The sequence below is a fragment of the Lutra lutra genome, chromosome 15 (genome assembly GCF_902655055.1).
Source record: "Lutra lutra chromosome 15, mLutLut1.2, whole genome shotgun sequence".
NCBI classification, from domain to species: domain Eukaryota; kingdom Metazoa; phylum Chordata; class Mammalia; order Carnivora; family Mustelidae; genus Lutra; species Lutra lutra.
This window is the reverse complement of record NC_062292.1, coordinates 35,731,896-35,747,380: the sequence shown is the minus strand read 5'-3', so window position 1 is coordinate 35,747,380 and position 15,485 is coordinate 35,731,896. Positions and strand designations below refer to the sequence as shown.

At 50.1% G+C, this 15,485-nt stretch overlaps 1 protein-coding gene across 8 annotated transcripts in view; it reads left to right on the top strand.

Moving 5' to 3' along the window:
- LOC125086028 (membrane cofactor protein-like) overlaps positions 1-3,091 on the top strand; it is a 42,724-nt gene extending 39,633 nt beyond the window's left edge. For all 8 annotated transcript variants that reach the window (XM_047705065.1, XM_047705070.1, XM_047705071.1 and 5 more), the window contains one exon: positions 381-3,091. In XM_047705065.1, the coding sequence (XP_047561021.1) occupies positions 381-447 (67 nt within the window). In that variant the 3' untranslated portion in view covers positions 448-3,091. The remainder of the gene's footprint in view (positions 1-380) is intronic.
- Positions 3,092-15,485: the final 12,394 nt, after the last annotated feature.

Sequence of the window (15,485 nt, the reverse complement as noted above, 5' to 3'; positions counted from 1 at the left end):
CTTAAAGGCTGGTAGAATCATTACCTTTTCAAAAGTTTCATCTCAGAGCCAGATTTAAAATTTCAGTATTAGGAAAATAAGTGTTTCTCTCCAGTCTTTTCCATTAGCCCTCATTTTAATTGAAATGAGAAAATATTTAGTAAGTACTTCGTATCATACCACTCTATTGTTTTGAAATAAAAAATATATAACAGGGATAGAAGGGTTTCTAGAGTGAAACTGGTTATACATTTGAAATTGTTTTTTAGAAATCATTTATTTCCTAGTTCATGTACTCCTACTTCTTTTTTTTCCCATTGTCAATTTTCTAAATAGACTTTGGAATTGAATTTACGTACTTAATTACGTTTATCTGTGATACTTTTTACCTCACCTTATAGGGAAAGAGAACCTAAGGCTGTATACAGAGCTTGCCAGGATAAATCAACTATGCCAGCCGATCACTAAAAGGTTTCTACACACTGGTAAATCCTTTGAGATCTACAGTAAATTCACACAGCTTTATGGAAAACAGTACAAATGTTCCTCAAAAGATTAAGAACAGAGAATCATCGGATGATCCAGCAGTTCCACTCATGGGTATATATCCAAAGGAAACAAAATAACTGTATAGCACTCTTTTCACTGCAGCATTATTTATAAGAGCCCCAACGCAGAAACAACCAGTGTCCACGGAGGGAGGCATTCTCACAGAAAACGTGCTACGCAAATTTGGTGGCATACTATTCAGCCACAGAAAAGAAGGAAATCTTGCTGTTGAGGACAGAATATATGGACCCTCCAGGCATTTTGCTAAGTGAAATAAAAGTGAAACAGAAGGACACATACTGTAGGATTTTACTTGTTGTAGAATCTAAAAACAACAACAAGAAAATAGAAAAAACTCCTAGAAACCAGATTGGTGGTTGCTCCGCAAAGGCGGTGGGCAGAATTGGGTGAAGAAGGTCAAAGGGGACAAACATCCAGTTTTAACATTAGCAAATACTGGGATAGAATTAACGTGTGGCCTGGTGACTTTCAGCAATGCTGCTATATTGTTTATTAGCAAGCCGTTAAGAGTAGATCTTAAAAGTCCTGATCAGGAAGACAAAAATTTTTATAATTGTGGTGCTATCAGCTAAATTCTGTGGTAAGCATTTCACAACATATGTTTTCAGTTCAGGCTGTACACACCTTAAATGTATACAATGTTACATGTCAGCTACATCAGTAAAACCAGGAGGGGAAAAAAGGGTTCTATAAAAATCATTGTCTAGGTTTTTTTTCACTCAGATAAGTGCAGCCGTTAAGCCATAATGCTAGCATTTTAATGTGGTTTGAATGTTTTGATGCTGCTTTGAACAGTGTATGAATATGGGAATGAACTTCTGGCCTGTTTTCCCTTAAATAACATCTGCATTTATAGGATAACTCAACACAGTATCCCTGGTAGTATTTAGGTGGGAAGATAAGTTTTTTTAAATGAAATACCCAAATTTAGAGAACTGTTGTGCAAGATAAATTACATTTTATTTGTAAAGAAAGCGATTTTGAAATCCTTTTTGTTCAAAGATTGAGAAGTCTTGATTCATTCTTTCAACAACTCTTAAAATATGTTTTATGTATTGTTCCGTGTAAAAAGCCTTACAAATATGTGTATTCTACTTCAGCCCTTAACATTAAAAATAGGAACACTGAAAATTGGGATTTCGAACAAGTCTGACTTCCTTAACTAAGAATATTATTGGAAAATACTCTGAATGGGGTAGAATTCTATATATACATATTTTTAACTATTTGTAATTTTCCTGGTGATTTAAGGAAGCTATAACATGTACGGATCTGTGCTTCACTTTTTAAAGCATCAGCAAGCTGTCTGAGACATGCATGAGGGTTCAGATCTGTTGCAAACTCCTGTACAACATCAGGGATCCAGTGCTCACTTAGCAAGAACGCCAGCCAGTGCCAGAGGGAACACTGTGGCCTTGCAGTTTTCTCTAAGAGGATTCTGCTCTTTAGGAAAATTCTATTCCACTCTAAATTCCGGCAGGGGGCCCTCTTCTCCCGGTACTTGAATGCAGAGAGGTCTTACTTTAAACAAGGTTGTGTAAAAGGGGTGAGGTTTGCAGGAATGTGGCCATCAGAGAAGCTCAGGTTATCTTAGTCTGAGTGTTCAGGCTCATCTCACCTGTGCTTAAAGCAGAGTAAAGATTAAGGCGCACGTTTCAGAGAAGGAGACTGCCTGCCGTTGGTTGTGCAAAGGGACAGAAAGAGCCAACAGCTGAGATGGCAGCGGATGCTTGGTTGGGACAGACTGTGGCCCCTGCGTCCTCACCTCAGGCAGGGTCTCCTTCAGAGAAGCCCAGTGGGACAGAGGAGGGACGGCCACTCGAACTCACATGACACTTGTATGAGTTTCATCTGGCACTTGGACGGTTAGTAGGGCCAGTTCGGCAAAGAAGCGTTGCCCCGGGAAGGATAAGGTTGGGAAAACAGCGTGGAGCCGCGTAAGTCCTGTCTGCAGATGAAGGCATGTCTGTGAAGCACTGTCCATGTTCGTTCCCTCTGGGATCCGGGAGGGACTCAGGGAAAGCCAGCTGGAGCAGAAGGAAACAGGAATTCCGAATTCAGTGCGGAGGGGAAGCCGTACCCTCCCCAGCGGTACCCTCCCCATTGCCGCCTACTCTTCAGGGGGGTAGTAGCACTGGCTCCGAAGCAAGGGATGGCTGGGCCCTTTATTTGTAACAGGCCGAACTGAATCTTTTCAACCAAAGATTGTTATGCTTTCGAAAATAAGTAGACTTGTACAGTAGTTTCTGCTTCAAAGTTAATTTTTTCAATTTAGTAGATTTATATGGAAATTGTTATATATGTGTAAATATAAATTATGCTCTTTGTCAGACAACTTATCAATCATCTAACATAAGGGGAAAACAGACAGTTTCTGTAATGACATAAAAACGTGTATGTAAATTTACAAGTTTGCTGAAACTGTAAGAATGTATTTGCAGTGAAATGAGACGTCCCATGTGTCGGATCTTTATTGCTTGTTTTTTTGAAAACTGGATGTTCAAATGTTGCAAAAAATAAAGTGTAGATTGGAGAAGTTTCACTTGTGATGATGTGTTCTTTCCAGCGTGCTTGATCTCAGAGGACACGTGCTTGCCCCTGGGGCCCAGCTTCCCTTAGCATCCCACTGCTGCCTGGAGGTGTTCAGCCACAGCATGTGACCTACAGCATCAAGTCCAAGTTGCTTAGTGTGCTCCTTGAAGGCTTCCTACGATTAAGTCCCAGCTTTTCTTCCTAAGATTTCTCCTCCTGCTGCTCCATGTACTTCTTCAAATAAGCTGCATCCACCAAGCAGACCGTGTGCCCCGAGTGCTCTGCTGAGTTCTTGGTTCACGGCCGCCCGGAGCCCTCATGGTCCCGCCAGGTCCTGGGCATCTTCCAAGGCTCAGCTCCCACTGCCCACCGCTGAAGTTTTTCCTGATTCGCCCAGCTCTCAGCCTCTGTGATCTCCCAAATCAGCCTTTGTTTTTTGTTTTTTTTTTTAAAGATTTTATTTATTTGACAGAGAGAGATCACAAGCAGACAGAGAGGCAGGCAGAGAGAGAGAGAGAGAGAGGGAAGCAGGCTCCCCGCTGAGCAAAGAGCCCGATGCGGGCCTCGATCCTAGGACCCCGAGATCATGACCTGAGCCGAAGGCAGCGGCTTAACCCACTGAGCCACCCAGGTGCCCCCAAATCAGCCTTTGTGATTACCCATCTTCACTTCACACCACCTCTGTATCCCTGCCTCTGGGAAGGAGACACGCCTTCCTCATCACTGCAGTGCATGGGTGTGGTCAAGTATAGAAAAGCCCAATTCCCAGCAATGAAAGTGTAAAATTTTATTTGTGTAACTAATAATGGGGTTTGCTTTTGTTTATGCAGAAAACGTCCTGGTCCTTTTGCAGATTTGAATAAATTCGGAGTGTTAAATGTCTGGGATCAGGCTTCAGTGTTTTGTACCATGTTGCACAGGGAATCACCTGAGGTACCAGCCCCCTGGGTTTTCTTACGTAATTCACCTGGGGTAGGGCCTGGGCATAGGGATTTTTTTTAAGCCTCCCAAGTGATTCTAATATACAGCTAAAGTTAGGAACTTCTGCATTAGTGATTTATAAATGTACAATAGCAAAGTAAAGGCTTACGTTTTTATAAAAGAAAATTAGTTTTATTAATTCAGTCTATTTAATAAATTAGAAAATATCTTAAGACTTAAGATCTTATTACCTGGTTAACCAAACAAGGCTCTGGTTTTAAAGAAACTGAAGCAATCTTTACAATATCAACACTTGATATAAATTAGGTTGTCTAAAATTAGGAAAATATTTTACAAATTTTATTGGGCCTTGAGATTACAATGTATTTTTTAAACTGGCATCAAATGTAGGAGAGTTTCAGTTTTCTAACAAAGTATTCTGTGGGAACGCTGCAGAGACATGGGATAAGCTGGAATTGTATTGTTAAAGAATAGTCTTGGTTTAAGGGAAACAGGCAACTCCAGTATTCTAAAATTTAGTAATGCGTGATAGCTAGCTGCAACCAAGAATGAACTTCCTCACATATTTTAACTGTTTGCGTATTACTTTTCAAGACCAGAATTTAACATAGTACTGACTTCCAGAAACGATGCAAAATTGAGTGCACACACTTTTGTTTGTTTTTTCCACCTAGGGTATGTTGCTTTCATTATTTCCAGGTTCATCACAAAAGTTTGCACTAAACGGAAGTGGTCCCTCTTTCTACGGCGTAGCTCTGCTGCCCTCCAGTGGACGCTCCGGGCGTAGGACAGTCCCCAAGTCCTTCCAACCAGGTCATGATTCAGAGGTTCCAGTCCTTGCTGTGATTCCTAGAAGACATTTTAAGTTATGTTTTGGATCCAGCATTAACGAGGTCTTTTCTGCTTTCCTTCTGCGAAATCAACATTTTAAAAGGGCTAACCTCTGCGCCTTATTGCTTAAATATGGGGAAGCGGAATACTGGGGGCTGTGGTCCTTAAACTTTTTCCTTCCCTCTCACATACCGGAAGGTAAACAAATCACCGGAAGTGCAGGTCCCAATGAGAAAGTTACCCACCCTGATTCCTGGCTTGCTACCCCAAAAAAACTTGTATATTGGGAATAGCAGGAGAAACTGCTTATGTTTACATCATAAACATTGATCTCCCTTACACAGCGTTTGAAAACTGGAATAGTTTTCTGTGGCAGTGGCAGCAAGACTTGAGCTGAACAATGGGAACCAAGCAAGGGCTCTGGTATGCTGGTGCTTAAGGCTGGCAGCTTCAGGGAGAATCGGGAGACCACCGTCATTCAGATGAGCACTTAGTTACTGTAGCTGGGAACATGCCCGTCATCAGATTACCCAGCACCAGCGGAAAATCCTCCTGGGAAAGCACCCCTTCAATCTGTATTTGACATGGGGCTCGATTCCTTACTGTAGAATTTCTTGATGAGATCCTATGGGACCACACTTCTCCAATTGCAGTGTGCAGGTAAGTCTTGTTACAAAGCATATTCTGGGGGCGCCTGGGTGGCTCTGTTGGTTAAGCCACTGCCTTTGGCTATGGGTCGAGCCCTGCATCTGGCTCTCTGCTCATCAGGGAGTCTGCTCCCCCCACCCCCCACCCCCCGCCTGCCTCTCTGCCTACTTGTGATCTCTGTCAAATAAATAAAATCTTTAAAAAAGAAAAAAAAAAAAAGGCAGATTCTGGGGACGCGTGGGTGGTTCAGTCAGTTAAGCTGCCTCCTTTGGCTTTTGTCATGATCTCAGGGTCCTGGGATCGAGTCCCACATCCGGGTCCTTGCTCAGCAGGGAGCCTGCTTCTCTCTCTGCCTCTGCCTGCCTCTCTGCCTGCTTGTGCTCTCAATCTTTCTGACAAATAAATACATAAAATCTTTAAAAAAAAAAAAGCATATTCTGATGCAGCAGGTCCCAGCTGGGGCCCAAGGTACAGCTTTCCCAGGAGTTCTTCTACCTCCTGCTGCTTGAGGTAGGCTAATGGCCTGAAGAGATTTCGGAGTCCTAATACCTGACCCCTGGGAGTGTCCCTCCTCTCTGTGGCAAAGGGTCTTTGCACCTGGGATCTTGTCTGGGGCCCTGAGTGTAATGAATGGCTCAGTTCCCTGGAAGGGAGGACAGTGAGGAAGCTGAGTGTGGCAGGAGGCGGCCGCGTGTCCAGAGGCTGAAGGCTCTGCCTGGAGGGTGCAGAGCCAAGACCACAAGCCACAGGAGCAGCTCTAGAAGCCAGAAAGGTAAGGAAGCAGATTCTGCTAGGACCTCTCGTGGGAGCCTGGTCCCGCCAATGCCCGAGTTCAGCCTAGTGGGATGATGTCTCACTGTGGATGTCTGAGCTGAAAACAATGACGTGTGTTATTTTAAGAGTTACCGTGTGAATGTTTGGGTCCCGCCAGAATCCCCAGGTTCAAATCCTAACCCCCAAGGTGACAGTCCTAGGAGATGGGGCTTTGGGAAGGGACTAGGGTCATGGGGGCAGAGGCTTCATGAATGGGCCAGTGCCCTTGTAAAGAGGCCCAAGAAAGTTCCCTCAGCCCCTTTCCCCTGGGAAGGCAGCGTCTTTGAACCAGCTCACTGCTCCCAGCCAGCACCGAATCTGCCAGCCCCTTGATCTTGGGCTTCCCAGCATCCCAAAGAGAAGTATCCGTTGTTTAGAAGCTGTGCGGGCTGTAGTATTTTCTCACAGCGGCCCAAGGAGACGAAGACCAACCCCAAGTTGCTGCATTTGTTACCGGAAATACACACTTGTGCTAGGGGTCCTCACAGCACCATTTGAGTAGGAAAGCAAGACCACAGAGGGGTGGCTCTTGACAGTGGCTGCACCTGAGAGTCACCTGGGGAAACTAGAACAAAAATGTAGGTCCAGTCCTGGAACTAATAGCCAGAGCCCATATGGGGGGGGGGGGGGAACGACTAAGAATCACTAATTGAAAGGCTCCTGGTGAGTCTGTTCAGAAGTTACAGTGTGTGGAGCACTACTGACTAAGAATAAACCCAAATTGTAACTCCTTTTATATTCAAGGAAAGCCCTTAACCTTGCCCCATGTATGGACAGCCTAGTCTTCAAGGTAGCCCCTGGCACCATACGCCAGCTCCTTCTTGCAGGCCAGGGCCAACATCTTATAGGAATTATCAGGTACAAGACTTAACACATTCTGTCTTGCCTAAATTGGTCAGATTGGATTTGTATCACCGGCACTCATTTCCACAGACTGGAAGTATGTGCCAGTTTACAAGGTTCGTGAGGCTTCTGTCCAGTCCTCCCTCTCCACCTACACACCCACAGCTAAAGAGATGATAAAACAAACAAAAGAAGAGGTGGTAATGGGGACTCATGTCTGACCCGGCACTTTCTAACTGGAGAGCATGGCCCCAAATACTAGGTTCAAGATGTCTCCAGAAGAAACATTCTGCTTACTGAATTGTTATGAAATACCACCTTGAGATGGCAATTTTCGGTAAAGGGCTGTAGCATCTCGTTGAATAAAGATAATGGATCCTCTGTGAGGCACCCTGGTCACGTGGGACATGTGTTTTGCTTCTCATGACCTAGCTGTGTGGCACTGTTGAAGGACTCCGTCACCTTTACAGAAAAGAGGTCTCGAGTTATGGTTTTTGTGCTTGGATACGAAACCTGACTTTCTAGCATTTCTAGAGAGCATTTGGGGACCAGAATCCATGTTGTCTACTCGTTCCACGGGGAATACGGAGGCTGGGGCTTGGGACATGGGAGAGGAACCGAACGCTGGCTGAACTGTGGCCATTGGGCCATACACAGGTCTTAGTTTATCTAGCTTAGCCAAAAAGGGAGTAAAACAATCATGGGTCCTAACGATTCTCACCATCCCATCCTGGGGACCAGCACATGGATTCTTCACTCAACAGCCCTAAATAGCACGGCAGCTGCAGTGAGGGGGTGTGGCACGTTCCCCAGGCAGGGTTCCTGGCAAAGGCTGCACCGCCCCCCATCCCCACCCCACCAGGCGCGGCAGCCATCTGGGGGTGCAGACTTGGGAAATATTCCCCCAGGCAGTAGAGTTGCCACCACTTCTCGTGAACCACAGGCATGAAAGGCAGGTGCTGCAGGCAGCTCACAGGCAGCCCTGCAGGTCTGGTGCAAAACACTCACTTAAGGGGCCACAGCCCTCTGACCTGCAGATTCCCCCGGTCTCACCTCCCCCCCCCCCCATGAAGTCAAATCTGCCTAATCTTTTGAGTATCTTTCCAGAACAGGTTCACCCTGTCTTCAAGGGTTCACAGAGACTGCGCACCAGAAGTAGACCTCCCACGCCTTTTTAAGTAAGGGGAGTCCTCAGTGCTCTCCTTTACCAGCCGTAGGGCAAGTGTATTCAGGTCAGCAAAATTTCTCAAAGGATCAAGGGCCACCGAGGTGCCAGGGCTCGGGCCGTTGGGAACCAGCCTCGGTTTCCCCTTCCATGAGCAGCATCCTTCGGCCCAGGCTGGAACGTCTCCTTTCTGGGATCTTTTCTCTCGTTTATGTTTCTTGGCTCACAGAATTCCATCCTTGTCCTACCGGGCTGGCTTCTCAAATGCTTAGGAAGCGGCTAACCCTACCCGGACCCCACTTATCACAGAAGTATGGAGGCAATGACAGATGAAAAACAGAGACGTGACGACTTGACTAGAGGGAAATATTTATTCAGGCAGGAGCACCAACAGACCCGTCACAGAAGGAGAATTCAACAGCAACCACTGACCGCATGGGCGGCACCTACCACCTTCCAGCACCATGCAACCCGGACACCAGATACAGCACAGCCATTTCTCAAAACACATTCGGTTCTCTCTTACCTCTGCAGTAAGGGATCATAAATGCAGTTAAAGAAGTTAGGGGAAACGGCGCGCGGTGGTCCTTGCGCACTCTCTGCCTGTGGGTCCTCCAGGAAACCGCAGGCGGTGGCTCCCCAGAGCCGGCACGAGGCTTCGGGGCCGCTGCTTTTCCCCCTACATCATAACCGATTTCAAATGGTGCTAGACAAAAACAGACTCTGAACACCAGGAGAAATCGGTCAGCCTGTGTAAGAGATGGGTCCGTTGGTGCTCCCAGGGGTCCCGCACATGACCTTGCAGGTGGCGAGTCCGATTCCAGCCGCACTGCCACAGCAGCGGAACGTTCCGGGGCGTCTGGAGCAGGCGCAGTGCTGACGCGGATGGGACCGTCCTCCGGGTACACAGCCTCGCCCCTCCCTTGGTACAATCGAGCCCCGCATGGAGCACGGCCCCACCTCTGTGTTCCAAGGCCCGATGGGCAGGTGAGCCCCGGGTGCTGCTAGGAGCCGGCACCGCGTCTGCCCCTGCTCAGATGCGGAATTTTTTTTAAACATCACACCCGCCCCGCGCCGTGACCCCTGCACAGCCCACATACGCGAGGGTGCCTCCTCTTCTGCAAGGTCTTCGTTTCTTGAGCCGGCTCAGGTGGCAGGCGGAAGGCGCCCGTCCCACCCGCGGAGGCTCCTCTGCTGATGGCCCTTCGCTGCGCTGCAATTCTTACTCCTAAAACACTGATTTCAAATGGTGCTAGATACAAAGATGGAAAAATCTAAGCCACCATGTGAAACCAGCTTCCAGAAGAAGAGGATCTCATTGAAGAAAGGAGGAAGATGACATCGGAAGCCGCAGGCTCTGCCTGGAGGAGGGAGGGAGGTCTTCTTGTGGTTCCACTTGGGACGTGACGTCACCAACCGTGAGAAAGGCCCAGCGAAGAGCTCCCCAGGGGTGCTGCAGGACAGCTGACGGCGCGGCGAGGCTTCACACACCCCGTGGCCATACACAACTCACGAACTCTAGTTAATGCAGTTTAATTCCACAACGGGTCGTAACAGAGTATTAGCTATAGGATAAAATCAAGTCTCCCAGAGCTATTATTAAAATGCACTGATAGCCTCATTAGCACCATCCTGCTGTATTAAATATTTCACAGTGCGCAAAGGGCTTTCCGATCCTATCTCACGTCATCAGGAAACAAGCCCCCTGTCTGCCACCAGGCTCTATCCAGTACTCAGAGCGGGGTTTCACCCTGCCCTGGGCAGCCCTTCCATACGCCTTCCTCAGAAAGAGCTCAGGCTCCTCCTTCCCGGCCTTACATAAGGCTCAGAACATTGGCACTCTTACTTATTCTCAGCCCTGACACAAAAAAATGTAATGTTCTAAAGCTGTGTTAAGTAGATAATCCTCTAACAGGAGAACAGAGTTGTGTGTGTGTGTGTTTTCAGAATTTGTCTGAAAAATAAGATTTGCATCGTCTTCAAATTAGATTTCTCATCTCCTAAATGGGTTGTTTCTGGTTGTTTGAAGCTGAGAAAACGTATTTTCCTGGGACAGCACAACCAAGGAAAGAGAGAGTGGAATCTGTACCTTTCAGGCTACCAGCTCCGTGGTAGAGACAGGCCCATATTTATTGTAGCTCCTGGAAATAACAGCATGCACTGCTCCAGGAAAGAGGAAATAAAATTTGAACACTGAGGTGTGTGGTTTAACCGTGTCAGTCCCGGGAAGCATGTACTGTTCCCACGCTTGCTGGAGAAAATGCTCCTTATGCTTTAGTAACTCGCCCACGGCCATGTGACCAACACATGGTGCAGATCCCAGATCTAACCCCACAGTCCGTGTTACTGCCCCTGGGCCTACTGTGCCTGCTCCAGGCTGGTCCACAGTCTCATTCTGTTCTTGAACTCAACTGTGAGCAAGGTTGAGGCGGGGCGGGGGTGGGGGGGGTGGGTAGTCCTAGGCAATGTTTGTACATGGCCATGGATGTGACTGACAACATGTTTAACTTGGGGTGAGACAGGCCCCCTGGTTCTGCAGGGGTCCCTGGGCTGGGAGCTAGCTTCCTGTGTCCTCCCGCACTCACAGCATGGCTGTGGTAGGGGAAGGCGCTGGAGAGGAACTGCCCACGATGCCTGCTGGACTCCAGATTCTGACCCCAGCACTGGGCTCGGAGCCCAGGGCCTTTGCACGGGCCCTGATAGGAAGGCCCTGATAGGAAGGCCCTGATAGGCCCTGACCACTGATAGGAAGCAGGGCAGCGGCTCTGATCAAGGACACCTGCAGTCAACAGCTGGGCCCCAGGAAGCAGGTAACTTGCAGGGTTGTAAGGTCAGGAAGTTACTGATAAACGATAGTCATTTTCATGGGGTCCTATAACATGAGGGAGTTGGAGCTCTACATTTGGTCTTTCTCAGCTTTTCTGCCTCTGACCCCAGGTGGACTCTTCCTTCTTAGCCACTTCCAACTGCCAGTATCCACAGAACTTTTCCCAGCGTGTTGTCACACAGGTGTTTTTCAGTCATCCAGACGGCCCCTGTCCTCCTCCAGCAGGCCTCTGCATACATTACTCCCTCTTTCTGGAACATTCTCTGTCTACCCTCCCAGAGCAACCACGCATCAACCCTCCCCCAGGTAACGCAGGTCACCTGAAGCTTTCCCGGGTGAGCCAAGCATTCTGTCACACCCTCTCACAGCACCTAGTTCTTGTCCTTCAGGACATACAGATGTCACGTGGTCATCAGGGTGATTAATGACTGTCTCTCCTGCTACCCAGGGAACATCAGGCCAGAGTTCGGGGCGGGAGGGCATTGCAGAGGACCAACTGTCACTGAGGGAACTAAGGACCACGACCCAGAGTTTGGGCTCACAGTGCCTGAGTTCTACGATACTCAGTTCTCTGGAGAAAGACAGCCATCATTCAGAACACATCATCATAAACACTCTAACACAAGAAGAGGGAAAGAAAGTAATCTTAGTACCAAAACCCTCTGCTCCTCCAACCCCAATGGATACAAGAGTCTATGCAGGTCTCAGCCCTCCCAAAAGAACCAGGCTTCTCTCACGAAGTCTGCCAAGCAATGACTCACTTACCTGAAGCCAGCTGGTGTTTTCGTTCCCAAGCTGGGTATAGCGGGGTGGTTGGATGGGGGCTGGAACGGGCTTGGGCTCCCTGGCACCCAGCTCGATGGCAACCTCGATCTGTAGGAAGGCAGCCCGTCGAAGCCCCAGCCTGCAGAGACTCGGCCTGGCCTAATGGCCCCATGCAAACTGGTCAGTGGGAAGGGTTTGGTGCGCTGTCCGGGAAGGAAAACCGCCCAGTGGGGGGGTGGGTATGTCAACTCGGGGAGGTGCCACCTTGCGGGAAAAGGGTTTGGGGAGCCTGCTGAGGCCCCCATCCATTTCTGGGCAGACATTCTATTTTGGAGGTTTTTCCACGCCCTCCTGCCTAGGACACTCCTCTGCCTGGGCAGGGACTGAGGGTGGAGGAAAGGTCACCACACAGTGAATCAGAACACAGTGGCTTTAATTCCTGCTCAGCCCAGACTCTGAGAGCAGGGGCCTGCACTTCCCCGGAATGGACCACAGTTCTGAAAAGCAGGAGGGCTCACAAGGCCTGATGTCAGTGCATTCAAATGCTCCAGGGCTGGGACAGGAACTAGGACAGAAGCAGCGGCAGCGCGGCAGGAGTAGGGACCCAGAGAGGCTGTGTTTTGTCTAAAGGCATGCAAATCAGATACATTAAAAAAAAAAAAAAATTAACAAAAACTCTGTGTAGGCCAAACAAAAACATCCAAGGGTTAAATAGACAGAACTCGTGGGCCATGGGTTCAAGTGCAGTCTGGAGATTTCAAAGAGAGCTTCTACTGCCTTCTAGAAATAATGCTGTGTCTTTTAAAGTCCTAAAAATCCCATGCCAGGTCTGGCACCCACAAAGTAACATGGGAGGAAAATGGAGAGCAGAGGAGGAATCCTGGTTTATGAGATCCATAAGCAAACCCACCGAGCCAAGAGACACATGCCCCCAGGAAGCTGATGCCGCCGGCTGGTTCTGTGTGACCAGGACGTGTTCAAATCCAGAGCGCTGGGAAGGTTCCCGCGAGGCAGCAGCTTCTCCCTCCCGCCCCGGGCTGGGTGCTGAGTCACGGCTACTTACATGACTGACGCCAGCTCCAGCCAGCGCGGGGGAGGGGCGGCGGAAGCCAGGCCCAGCTCGGCAGTCTTCCTGCCACCCAGAATGCTGGTTCCGAGGCTCCTGGGAGTGAGGGAGAGTCATCTTGGTGAGAGAGGGGCCCGGCGGGGGGGGGGGGGAGACCCTTTTGAAGATAGGGTCCGTTCTGCCCCCCAGACGGTCCTAGCCCATTGTATGTGCCAAGGGCCCAGCTTCCTGTCCCTAGGCCCCAGGCCAGACCCAGTGTCCTGGACATTTTGTCTTGAGCTGTCAGGGTGGGGCCTGGTGCCAACTAGCTGTGGTTAATGAATCAGAGGAAAGGGTGATAAAATGAAGGGTACGTGTGTGGAGGGCCGGGGAGGAGGAGAACAAGGAGCTCTTTCCCTGGCTGCTCAGCCCCCCAAAAGATCGGCTCAGCATCTGGGGATCAGTGCACTTTCCAGAGCCTGGATCCTGAAGTGGGAATGGCACGCTTGAGACCCACGGAGCCCCTCCAATGTCTGTGGAGGTAACAGGGCAAGAGGTCGCAGCCTTCTCTGCTCACGTGGACCCAGCCTCACCAACTCTGGTTTTCCCTGGGGCAGGCGTTCAGAGGCCCAAGTGCCCAGGCAGCTGCTTTCCACAAAATTTGGTTCTCTGTCCCTTCCTTGACACCATCGATGAAGACCTGTACCTGGAAATCTCCCAGATTCAGTACAGGCCCGAGGTTGGAATGGCCGGCTGGCTGTGAGGATGGGATGCCTTGGGAAGCTGTGGGATGTGGGGGGCAGCAGGTCCCCACGTTTCCCCAGAGAGTGGCTCTGCTCAGACAGAGGACGATGGGCCCAGCCCTGAACTGTTTCCCACAAGAGGAAAAGCGAGCATGCCTACAGCCCGTTACACAGACACAACGCCCACCCCACAGTTCACAAGTCCAAACAACCACCAGCTGAAGGCAGACCACTGCTCCTTCCCCCTCATCACTCCCAAGCAGTGCTCCAAGCAGGCAAGACGGATGTGGCAGGGAAATTTCAGTCTCAGGTGAAATCTAACCGGGAAGGCTGGAGGGAGATGGGCTAGAGCCCAGCTTTCCCCTCCCCCAAGTGGAGCTGGGTCACCCACTCCTTCAACACCAAGAGTAACTAGCAGACGTGCACCCCACCAGATAGCCCCACTCACAGGACCCTGTGCCTGCCTGCTGCTGGCAGCATGTCTCTGGGGCTCCAGGGCTCCCTAGCTTAGCCCCTGCTCCTCCTGGGGGAAGAGCAGGCCCCCTGCCACAGGCCCCAGGACCCAGAGCCTCCCTGGAGCATGGGCCCCCACAGGCATCAGGCCTCTGGGGCCAGACCTACGAGCCGAGTGGTGGCTCTACCCGATACTGGGGCGCACAGCTGGTGCAGCACAGGGACCAGGCCACAACCCGTAACATGGTTCCACTTTCCTAGCTAGGGGCAGAAAGCCTGGGCACACAGAGGGTATGTCCAGAGTCCAAAGCCAACCCGGGGCACCTTTCCTGCTTGCCTCCCCTGCGGCCAGCTGGCGGGGGTCTGTACCTGCACGGCAGGCCAGCCTTGTTCTGTTATCGGGGCCTGGCCCGCCAGTCTCAGGACCTGGAACAGACAGTGGCGGGAGGAGGCAGGCAGAGGGAGGGCAAAGGGGGAGGGAGGACCGGGACAGGGGGGAGGAGGAAGTTTCACAGTCTAGAACACTCCCATCAGATCAGAGAGAGGAGAACACATACAACTTCCCCTTTTTGGGAGCTTCTCTGCCCCTGCTTTTGTTTCAGTTCCTTCCCCTCTGGACTGGGGATGGCTCGGCTGGTGGGCTGGGCAGGGGCAGGCGCCCAGGTACCCGTCCAACTGGGCCCTCGCCCGGCTCCGTCCTGGGCCTGGCAGGCTCCCGCTGCCGTTACCCGGCATGCCCTTCTCCTTGTCAGGGAGGCCTCACCCTCTTGTTTTCAAAGTTTTATAACAGTATTGTTTGTTGTCCAGCAGATTAAATTCTTTTGGAGGCTGGAGGGTGGAGGCGGGGGCGTTGAGGGAGAAAGAGGAGGGAGAAGAGTGAGGGAGAGAAAATACAAACAACTTTCATTAAAGCCAAAAGATTAAATGAGTTCCTCTCTGGACACAGAGTTCACCTGTCTTGGAGAGAGGCCAGTGGCCAGGAGCATGGGTTCTCTTCCCCTCTGTCCCTGTCCTTCTAGGTCATCCTCACCCAGCAGGGTGACACGTGGTCTCAGACCTTCAAGGTCACTACTCAGGGTTCAGAAAAGAAGAAAGAGCTAACAGTGTTGGGGGTGGGGGATTCATGCCTGAGCCGCCACCCACCCCAAATAGGAAGCATGATGGGGGGCCGAGCTGGGCCCAGCTGAGGGGCCTTGATCTCATCTCCCCGGGGCTCCCGATGGCCTGCTCGAGAATGAGGTGGAAAGGAGGTTTCTGGGGACGGCTGCCCCATCTCAGAGACGACTCCCCTCTGCAGTGAGCCTGCGGTCTGTTCACATGTGGAAGGAA